At 29.4% G+C, this 12500-nt stretch overlaps 1 protein-coding gene across 1 annotated transcript in view; it reads right to left on the bottom strand.

Annotated features, from left to right (window-relative positions):
* Positions 1 to 393, bottom strand: part of LOC148300181 (organic cation transporter protein-like) — a 22180-nt gene extending 21787 nt beyond the window's left edge. The window contains exon 1 of the mRNA XM_088275138.1: positions 1 to 393. This exon is cut by the window's left edge and continues 80 nt beyond it. Within this exon, the coding sequence (XP_088131264.1) occupies positions 1 to 78 (78 nt within the window). The 5' untranslated portion in view covers positions 79 to 393.
* Between the last annotated feature and the right edge of the window lie 12107 nt (positions 394 to 12500).

Raw genomic sequence — 12500 nt, 5'->3', positions numbered from 1 at the left:
AAAATGCTTTATCTGGTACTTTCCAACATGTCCAATGTCCTCTATAATACTATCCAGATCAACATCTGCCGGCTTCATCTTAGTTCAAATATAATAACACTATAAAATTATAACAAACACAAAACTGTCTCACTCAATTATCATGTAAACAATAAACCAAAACGGTAAATTATATTAAGTGTATTGAAGTTTTTAAATGTGTCAATATAAAATTACGCAAAGATTTCTGCAGTTATCTCAAAACTTTACGACATATTTATTTATATATTTTAATGTTTTTTAAATTTTAGCGTCACTGTCTTATTTTTGTATTATTATTTAATTCGTATTATGTTCACTGCATTACTTTTTCATTGATACTGTTAGATTGAGTGCTGGATGAGCAGTGGCTGTAATCACGACTGGACACATACTAAAGTCACTAAAGAAACAATAACAAATTACTTCAAGACCTAAAGAATCAATGACTTGGATGATAGATAAGAAGAAGGTAAGAATTATAAAACAGAACACGCACCTACGCCTCACGGTCAAGATCACGATTGGACAAAATTGCTACCGGACTGAATAATAAATTATTTTCAATCAAACGTGAATAAATTATGATAGTTTTGTAATCTGCAATTAATTGTATTGTTATACACGAGTAATAACCGATACAGGCTGGTACATTTTTTCCTCTATCGACAGGTAAAGGACATATGTTTTTAGACGTTTAATCACCGTTAAACAATTATAATATTACAATTTATATTTGAAGCAATAACTTTGAGAATTTTCATTTTAAAATTAAAATAAAACTTTGTAATAGATTTATATTATCCACTGACACTTCGTGATGGAATTGCATTTTTAATTTATTATTAGATTAAAACCAATATTTTTAGCTTTTCCACTTTGGCCAGTCTGATGATGTCGGTAACGACGAAACCCGGTCGCTGGTCAAATAAAAAAAGTGGAAAAGCTAAAAATATTGGTTTTAATCTAATAATAAAATAAAACTTTGTTTTAAAATCACTATAAATGATTTTAAAACTATGTTTAATTTTAATTATAATCTTGTTTGTTCAATATATCTAGAAGTTTAAGGAGTTAATTAGTGTGATTATCAATCATGGATAGAATTGGTGAATATTTCACGCGTGTAAAAAGAACACTTAAACCTCCTCCTTAAGTTTTTCCCTCTACCTCCCTAAACTCCCTTTTTCCTTTGCCCTCCTTGTTATCATCTTTTGTAATTTATGTTTTTTTAAATGTTTAATTGTAATTTATGTTTTTTTAAATGTTCAAGTACTACATATCTACTCTCCGATTGCAAAGAGCTAATATATGGTATCAGACGTTTTGATCAATATCACTAGTCTGTTTTCGGTTGGTTGGAAGATATTGCTTTTTAACAATAAGTCCGCCATTGTACTTATTTCTATTCTGTAAATGAAGTTTGAATAAATAAATAAACCAGCCTATGACGGTTATTAGTCCTGTAAATGCCCAGACTTCCATATTCTCCTTCATCTAAATTAAGATGTCAAAAAATAATGTAAAAAATAACTACTAATTAGAGGTAATCCAGATTGGTGAATAAATATTTGATAACACTCAAATATCTATATATACTGTTCAAATTTAAAACAAAGTGCTTGAATCACTAGAATTTCACTAGAGACATCTATGATGAGATGAAAAAAGCTCTTTATTGAGCAGAAACTTTTTCATTTGTATGTGAGGTCCGAATCCTGCATTATTATCACACACATGAGAAGCACTAGAAAATATACTTTTGGTTTCATTATTTAAGCTTAAAATTTGACCAGTATTTACAACATTTTGAGTATATTCAAATACAAATCTGGATTATCCCTTATTAGGAATTATTTTGTATTTTTTTCTTTATTTTTTGATCACACTCAAAATGTTGTTAATACATGGTATATACTTAGTACTGTTTATTTTAAAGATAATTTGAAATAATACAGTTGTTTAACTTAAAAAAATATAATAAATTGTAGATAATATAAAATATGACATTCTTTAGAAATAAAGGAAAAAATATATCTATCTCGGAAGAATGTTATCAGCCAATCAATTTTCATCGTTAAGAAGGTTAATTGATTAATCTTAAACAAAGAGTTTCACTATCTGATAATTTGTGAAGAATTTTGATATATATTCCTGTAATCTGATAATACAATTTTGATTCTGATTTTTTGCTTCCTGATGTTAAAAGTCCATTGTCAATCTTAGTTTATAATAGTTATAAATACAGAGGAACCTCTCATAACGAATTATTTGCATAACGAGCAAAAAAAAGTGAAAAAGTTGCTGCCTTAACGAGCTGCTCCCCTAATTTTTTAGTCTGTCCAAATATTTACAAATCTCAGCAAATTAATAGCTGCCTCCGTAGTGCAGCTCGCTCGGTTACCGTACTGGAGGTCCCAGATTCGATACCCAGGAGGATGGGTGAAATAGATACAAGTGATTTTTCACTCTAATATTTATTTAGTATTACCCCGGACTGGTACCTGAAGTGGATGGCTGCTCACCTTTCCCTTAACGATCAAGATAATACTACTTTTATATGATGCAGTGCCCTATGCACCGTTGGTTGCGAATAAGGATTTGTAGATAATTGAAGAAGAAGATATATAAACATATTCATAAATCTTTATTCCAAAACTTGGAACCCTTTTTAAAACGAGATTTGTGAGATCAACTTTGTGAAATGAAAAGTTGATTTTTTTTTAAAAATTGAACACTTGAATATACCACTTTTAATTTTTACAAGTGCCAGTTTTAATTTTTACCAGATGATGAAAACATCTGTAAGTTTTCGAAACTAGTTGTATATATAAATAAAACTCATTAGTGGTAAATTCGAGATTTAATATCTTAATAGAACACTTTTTTCTGTCCGAAAACTTAAAATCAATATTAGTTCAACAATAAACAACGGAACAAGTTTTCCTAAATGGATTTGCACCAAAATACTCGTACCGATGTACTTATCAGATCATGGAGTAGGAAACTGTAGTTTAACAAGATTAACTAATCACCAGTACGGTGGTAAAGTCTTCCCACGCCCTAACTAACGTACGCCATAAGTACAATACGCTATTACTTACACTTGTTTCAACTTGGATAATTATGCATTGGTTAACCTTTCAGCCATTGTGGTTATTCCGAATCGCTACATGAAACTACTGTAATAGCGAAATATGCAATTAAAAAGTAGCACATTCTCTGAGGCATGGCCCCTTTTTAAATGTTTTTGCGTGAACTGCAATTAAAATATCGATTTTGTATTAAGCCTGGAATTTTAAAATATAAAAACTTCAATAAGAAATAAATTATTAGAACTTCAATGAGTAAGAAATTTCAATGTCGATTAGACAATTGTAGTTTAGCATTCAGAAATTAGTTCATTAAGAAATTGTAAAAATAAATTAAACGAAGTCGTTTCCAATTTAAATCTTTCCTTTTCAAAAATTGGTCATATCTACACTGAATGAAGGACATCTTGTGATAACGTCTCATCACATACACAAGTAGAGTTTTGAAAAGTCTTATTTTTCTTATTGTTACCTACAAACCTTGGTTATCGGCTATTAAAAATCGTTTAAACAATCGAACGCTGTGACAAAAATTATTTGTTATTTTTTTTTCTTGAATGTTTTTCTCAAATACTTTAAGGCATATTTTATAAACTTTATAAAATAAAACAACTTTGTTGTTAACCACTTTTTATTGGTCCATTTTTCTACAACCTGTTTCGACAAGAACCTTGTCATCATCAGGGTTTAACATGCACAAATTCTAGAATTTTTTACATTTATACATTTTTAAACCTTGGTCGATTGGTCGAAACCGGTTGGAGAAAAAATGTACCAACAAAAAAGTGGTGTAAAACAGAGTTGTTTTATTTTATAAAATTTATTTGTAGTCTTTGTGGGAAACACATTATCAAACATTCATACCGATTCTAACGAATCAGTGTCATAAATAATGGTGTGTAGGTTTTTATAAAGCGTGGGTTAATGACTATTTATGGGAATTAAACCATAAGTTTTATGCAGAGTTCGACAATTATTTATTTTTTTCACTTCCCAATTAAAATGATTTTAATTTTATCTTTTTATTTTTTTTTTCAATTTTAATTAAGTTATCTTATTTATTTATGTAGTAATAATGTTCAACTACGTTATACTTCTGTTTCGGAATTCATACAAACACAAAATTGCAAAATTAATGATCCATTTTTTTTAAATAACTAAATAAATAACTACATAAATAACTACATAAAAAAATATGTTTGAACATCTTTATTTTGACCTTTTTTAATTTTTTTTTACAATTTTCAATTTTAATTAAGTTATCTCATTTATTTATGTATTAATATTGTTCAACTACGTTGTACTTCTGTTTCGGAATTCATACAAACACGGATATATATTTATATATATATATATATATATATATATATATATATATATATATATATATATATATATATATATATATATATATATATATATATATATATATATATATATATATATATATATATATATATATATATATATATATATATATATATATATATATATATTTATATATACATATATACGGGTAAGACTATTTATATCATATAGGGTGGCGCAAAATTAATCCTCCATTTTTTTAAAAATAACTGTTTACTACATAAAAAAAAATATGTTTGAACATCTTTATATTGACCTTTTTTGTTTTTTTTTACAATTTTACTCTGTTAAATGGAAAAGGTGATATCCGTCAAGTGGCTGCCGCCAGTGTTAATACATATTTGTGCCTGTTTTATCAATTAATCTGTAGTATTGACGTTCGGCGTCGTTTGCAAAAAATTGATATCTTTCAATAGGGTGATTAATTTTGTGGCACCCTGTACATTTATTTCATTATCTTTTTTCACACTTTATCGTGGGGTTATATTATTTATAGCGGAGTGTGTTAAATTTAATCGAAATTAATTCATATATGTCACGACAAGCATCAATTCATATTTTTAAATTGTAACATGTCGTGAATTAATAAACAACTTGTAAAATTATCAAAACAACCATCACACCGCTTCTCTGTAGGGGTAGGCAGAGAGAATAGAGCGCCACACCAATCTGTCTTTGCAAACAATCTCCGCCTCTTCTACATTCATGCGTCTCCTCATACGTGTCCGCCGATTATTTAGACTCCTGACCTGACTACTTTCAAGTATTTGAAATACTCGATCATGCCAAGTCAAATACCGTATCATGCGGTTGAAAATGATGCGGAATGCATCGAAACACGTGTCACAATATATTACTATATGTGTCACTATATTAGTACATATTTTTCAAGTAAAACTGAAATTAAAAATGGATAGATATTGTAACAAAGTGACTACTGAATCCATTAATGAAATCCACATTCTTTTCTTCTCTATTGTGATGGCAATATGTAACATTAAATATGGTGTAACACCATATACATATATCATGTTACATTGTATTGACATCTCAATATAGGTGGAAAATAATATGGTTTCCATCAATTGATTCGGGGCGTGCGTTCCATATAGGCAGAGAAGCAGTGCCTATCCTTACTTTCCACGTGACATATAAAAACGTAACCAGTACCTAGCCTACCTTACTAAGTAGTACCAGCTTACCTTACTACCTACCTCTACTGTCTACCCTAGTAAGTAAGCTAGGTATTAGCTAATCTTACTATCTACTTCTACTACCCTGATTAATTCTCTGCACGCTACTAATTTCGTTTCATTTGACATTTAATAAACATCAATTATTGGTGTTTATTTGATACAATATCAAATGAAACAAAATATGTAGCATATATGTTAATGTGTTTGAAGTTTCGCGATATTTATAATTTATTATTTGGAGAAATAAAGTGACATTGTTTTTTGATCCATTCATATTTTTATTAAAAACCAACTAGTTTCGACAACAACTTGTTACCCTCTTCAGGGTTTGTTTTATAAATCAGAGGTAAAATAAATATGAACATGAATAAAATAAAATAAATATGAATAAAAATAAATCAGCGGTTAAATAAATATGAACGGACAGTACTGTTTGTTTTATGAAAATAGTATGGTTTTTAGTAAAAATGTGAGTGGATAAAAAAAAACAGAGTCATTTTATTTCTTTAAATAATATATTATAACGATCAAAAATATTCAAAATATATTTATAATTATTTTAAAAGTGGGGCACGATTAACTTAATAGAATATAGGTTTATTAGGTTTATTCTCATACTTATATCAAATACTCTCTTTATTATCTCTCTACATTATCTTATTTTTTTACTTTCATTTAATTTAATTTACAATATCTTTGTTTGTAGTGGAGTGTGTTCAACTTAGATAAAAATAATTTTTATTTATCACGATTGGTAAACATTAAACGTCGATCTTATAAAAACAAAGTATTTTTTTATGTCAAATACTTCATTTTAAAATCAATTTGATTCACTGTTATCTTTTAATAAAATATATTTTTAGTCCTAATTTTATAAATAATATTTTGTTTATAATTGTATAACATACATACATACGGTGTAAAAATTTGTGTACGTATATATTTTTTTATTTAATATTGATATTTTTTATTGTTTCATTCATTTGCTAGACATTTATACTTTTAACAATTTTAAAATTAGTTACGCTGTTCTCTCCAATAAAGAGATTATGCTCTTGTGCTAACATATTAACCTTATTAACCTCCCCTAACAAACTTGTTTATAAAATAATTTGTAAATATCTTAAAATTAATTGTATAAATTTGTAAAGGTGTATGATAACTTACTAAAATAACTCACTAAACAAACTAACATTACTAATAAAACTAACCCCACTAACAGGAATACTAACACTTATAAGTCAAATGTAAAAAGTGTAAATAAAGAATAACTCGACACTGGCTATAACACCCAAGAAGGGTGAAAAGCCATCAAAAAGAAGAAGAAGAAGAAGCTCTTATGCTTGGAGAGGGACTTACACTCATTGTTAATTGTTTATACTTTTGAGGGATTCAATAGTTATTTTTATTACATTTTAGTTTTGTGTTTTATTGAAGTAATTATATTTTAGAATTCAATATACTCATTTTTTTTCAAGTAAACAGCGCTTTACAAATTATCCATTCTTATACTTCTTCTTCTTCTTTAAATGAATAAAGGCCTATTCCAATTTTCCCAAACTTCTCTAATTTGGAGTTTTTCTATCCGCTTTCTGCCAGCGACGAGGGCTTTTTCATAGGCCAATGTTTCATGCCAGTAAAAATTATAACCATGTACCTACATCTCATAAAATAATCTTAATTTCTTCAGTAACTTTAGCAGTTTTTTATTACCTTTCTAGAAACGAACGTGCTTAACTTTACTCACACATGAATTAGTCATATATCAAATAATACTGTCAAAAATTGAGTAAAATATCGTTATTTTAAAATCAGCTGTCAGCGGTTTATTAGCATATTTCTTATTTATTTCCTTTTACTCAAATAAAACCTAAATATATCATACTTATTCATAAATTTTTCCGAAATGTTGGCTTTTATCTTGTCAGTTGTTATTACTGCATAAGACATAATTTTGAAAGTGTGGAGAAATTGAGAATGCACCATCGTACAAAACGCTATAACGAATCATAAATGCAAATTGTAAATCTGGGTTTGTTAAGCCAACATTGGACACAATTATTTACGGATGCATAATACAATACTAGCCATACTATTCTGATTTATAAAAAAAAACTAGTTTTTGAGCACAGTGTATCTTTGTTTGTCAGTTATGTAATATTTTTGTCACACTTGGCTATTATGCCATAGTATAAGAATACATGATGTCTGTTTTCTTAGATTTAAGGGGGAACTCGCAAACATCTAATTCAGAAAGCGAACGTCTAAGTGGTCGAATTCCAACTGCATTCAGGGTACTTTAATCCTTCTTTTGATAATTCCATGCTTCACTTCAATACATCGATCTCTCGATCAACTTTGTCTAATTATTCAACAAGAATCTTATTTTTTTTAAATCCGGTATCAAATTCTGTCAGCAGTAGTGAGCGGACGTATAGTATAATGATAGTTACAGATAGTGATAGCTTATTGCCGTATTAATTACCGTCTACATTCTAACCCGCGGAAGCCCGGACGGACGACGCGAATTCGTGCCCAATATGGAGCCAATTTTTAATAATATAAGAAACGAAATCAACAAAATTACCACAGTGATAGACTCGAAAATTAAAAATATTCTGGAACAAAATTTAAAGGCGCTAGAAGAGCAAATCAATATAGAAAAAAATTAATACCAAAAACAAATCATTAATCTACAAGAAAAAATATTAAACATAACGAAACCTTCACAAAAAACATCGAAGAATACTTAAACAACAGCAAGAGGACGTACTCACAAGTACTCACAACAAATAATAAAATACCTGTACCCCAACAAAAACATGCCATTATATTAACCGGAAAAAATGACATAATTTGTCAAGAAATCAAAGATAAAATAAAAAAAAAAAAAACATTAAAATACCAAAACTAAAAATAGGCATCGACAGTATAAAAAAATCGGAGCAAATAAACTGATTATCAACTGCACTAAAAAAGAGGACACAAAAATACTAGTTGAAGAAATCAATAATATACTAGGAAAAGACGAAAATGCAGAAGAAATGCAGAAATCTTGGAGTGTCCATTTATTGATTAAAATAAATTTGTACACCTCATTCATTTAGTAATATGTTTGAGTAAATTTTGACTCGTAAATATTTAATATCTGTATAAATGTGACACACATTATATAATTATCATGGTAATTAAGAGAATGTTTCAGATTACAGCAATGGACTAAAATAATTGTCTCAATTTCGTACACGAGCACACTTTTTGAGATAATAGGAAATAATAATATCATTACAAACCACTATGGATGGATAATCATCATTATTGCACACTTTGAACTAATTTAGGGTCATTGATTGTGCATTATTCTTTGACATCTCAACATTAACGAAGAAGAATATGGAAGTCTTGGCATTTAAAGGCTTAAGACAGTCATAAAATTCGTTTTATTTATTTATTTATTGGTGCATACGCCTGTAAGGCGTTTACGTGTAGAATTAAGTACAGCAATATAGTTGAAAGTAAGTGAAATAGTAGAGTCGAAGGGAGAGAATATAAGTCAAAGAGACGCATACGGCTCCCGAGCCACACTTTGCCGACCTATGATATAGATCAGTGATCGGCAACTTAAGATTTTCACATAAAATTATTTACTCATTGAAAATGGAAAAAAAAATTATGTAAGATGAAAAAGTAATAATGTTTTTTTGTCAATTAATAATTTCATGTAAATTATTGAATGCCAAAGTTTACACTATTATTGTCGACTACAGTCCCTTACTTTAAAAAAAAATATTAATAAGTGACATTGTTTTTACAACATTTTACCCACTTATCAAATGAATTTTTAAAATTATTTTTTCATACCCAGTCTTTATCAAAGGTCGACAAAGTTTGTTTGTGTATTATGAATATGATATAGTGTATATGAAAATATACGAGTACAAAGAGGCTATAAACTATTCGCAATTCGAAGACAGTTTATGACTCCTTGAACATACATTATACACTTTAAAGCTTTTTATAACGTAATAATCTCTAAGTTAAGACCGAAGTTACCTTGGAAATAAATTGGTTTAAAAATTGCATGGAGATTCGCATTGTGTGGAAGATTGCACTGGGTACAATTTCTATAAAGTGCATTTTGCGTGGAAATGGTTCAATTTACCCGACGCACTGCGACTCGAATCACGATCGCTCGGGGACATCACGATAATACCTACTGCGTCTGCGCTGTATTGTCATGCAGTGGTCCACAACCTTTGGTCTAAGAACCCTTTTATTTATGACCTTAACTAAAAAATATCGTGAGTAAAATCAATTCGATATTCTAACAAAAAATAATCTTCTGATTTCTTTTACACCAGATAATTTTGTATCTGCATTTATTGTACATACACATTATTTTATTTTCGCTATCGTTATTCTTTGTATCTAAATCAAAGCCAATGTTAAAAAATGATATAAGAAAAACACAAATAGTTAAACAATGTAAAAAGCCGGAAAAACTCACCTTTCTTTTTCAATTCTTAGTGTAGGCCTTGTGGCTTGTTTTTAAGAGGTTTTAGGCTCCTGTTATGTCGATTCCTAGCTGTCAATCCGTCTGTTCGGTGATCTGCCCGGGAATCGTCTACATTGGGGTTGGCCGTGCAATACAATTTGGAAGAATCTGAATGGTTTTATTCTCCTCACCAACAATTACGAATTGAGATTCGTTATTCCACAATATAGTATTTTTTGACATCTTTTGCAAAAACATTAGTAGCTAATTAAAAATCTTCCCTTACAGTGTAGTGATTAGCGCGTTTGCTCAACATGAACATCCTTACTTCTAGCAAAGATACACAAGTGCTACTTAGTAGCAATTGCTTAGTAATAGATGATTTTGTTCCAGTTATGAGCATGTGTATCTAGACTTTTACAAGCACATCTGATTATTTATTCATTTTGACAACATTTTGAGGGTGTCTAAATACTTGTTCACAAATCTGTCTATTTAGTTGCGTACAAATAAAAGGGTCTCTATAAATTAAAAGCTTTCTCAATCCAACACAGATAGCTGTTGTGAACTCAAATGTACTGCGTCGTGTGATCAATCAATAAGTTCCGAATTTTTGAGTAGTGTGGTTATCAATTATGGGTTGAGTGGTAAATTTTGCACGTGTGTAAAGTGATCAGAACGTTGCACGTGATAAAGCCCTATAAATACTCAGATATCCATATTCTTCTTTATCTATGTTGAGAAGTCAAAATTTATTCAAAACGTATCCTTTTTTTTTAAATATTATTGTGGCCCGATTACCAAAGTTTATTGACTACTGAATTTATTTATATACCTTCCTATTTAGATACGTAAAAGAGTATTTATTGTATTTTGTATTTTATGTGAATCCCAAACACATTGCTAAGATCTCGCTGCCTCAGGCAGTACATTTAATGATATATTTATGTACATCGCAGATCGAATTGGCGCTATTATAGGCACTGCATGCAAAAATCTTCTTCGCATGGATACTTTCACGAAACGAGATAATGTGACCGGCGTAAATGATCGATTACTATTTGCTTTTTATTCGTTAAAAAATGTGTATACTTTTTATTCGTTAAAAAATATGTGTACACTATTTTAAGTGTTCTGTCTTGTTCAATTTAAATTCTAACACAGATTTTTTTATTCTGAAGGATTAGCACCATGTTATGCGATTATTTTTATAAAAGCTTATTTATTTAACATTTTTGTGGAGTGAACGTTAGATTTCCATTTCGTTTCTTGCGGATTTAAATGCGCAACAACATTGCATTAAGGTTGTGCTCGCAAACATACAATGCAGTATGCGACCGGCAGCGCTAGGAGCTACATGTGTGCGCATAGTTGAATTAACTAACTAACTAACTAATTAACTAACCATTACGCCGCGTAGGCGGAGAGAATAGAATGCCACACCACTCTGTCTTTGCAAACATTCTTCGCCTCTTCCACGTTTATGCATCTCCTCATACATACCCGCCGATTATTACTAGAGAATGTTTTTTTATAAATAATGACATTAATTGATTAGGCAGTTACTTTGTTGCAATATTTATCCATTTTCAATGTCAATTTCAATTGGTAACTACCACTATTTCTTAATATCTATTGTAACATGTGATTTGACGCATAACGCATCATTTACAATGATTTTAAGTCCCAGCGATCAATGCCCCGCAACTTAATTTTTTTTAAACCCAGGTAACATTTAATCTAAATGATTTTTTTTCTTTAAACACCGTTTTAGTATTGAATATACTTATAAGTATTTCTTTGCAATAAATACATGGCTTTGAAAAATAAATATAAGTTTGTTGAAAGGCGTAAAAAATATGTTAAAAAAAAGAGACCAATAAATCCAATATATATTCTTTAAAAAAATATGTTGGGCGTGAGGAGACGTGTGGCCCCTCGCGCAACCGGTGGCTTATTGAATTCTATGTTTGCAAGTTAGGTCTTAAGAAATACATAGTGGTGTTTACAGAGAAAAATTGAGATTTACAATCATTATTTTTTCCATAGTTTATTAATATCTATAGACATCAAGATTCTCGTTTAAAATATTTATTATAATGTTGTTTGTATACCAAGATCTAATGTGTATCATAAAAAAAGTAATAAACTCATATTTAAAAATATAATAATAAAACCCTTACCGCACCCCAATGGTGCATAGGGCACTACTTCATATAAACGCAGTGTTATCTCGATCGTTTAAACATGAAGGAAAGGTGATCAGCCCTCCACTTCAGGTACCAGTCCAGTGTAATATTGAATAAATATAAGAGTGAAAAAATCACTTAT

The sequence above is a fragment of the Brachycentrus maculatus genome, unplaced genomic scaffold, assembly GCF_059751285.1.
Source record: "Brachycentrus maculatus isolate JH-2025_06_01 unplaced genomic scaffold, ASM5975128v1 h1tg000800l, whole genome shotgun sequence".
Taxonomy (NCBI): Eukaryota; Metazoa; Arthropoda; class Insecta; order Trichoptera; family Brachycentridae; genus Brachycentrus; species Brachycentrus maculatus.
The sequence above is the reverse complement of the archived record's forward strand: the minus strand, read 5'-3'. Positions and strand labels throughout refer to the sequence as shown.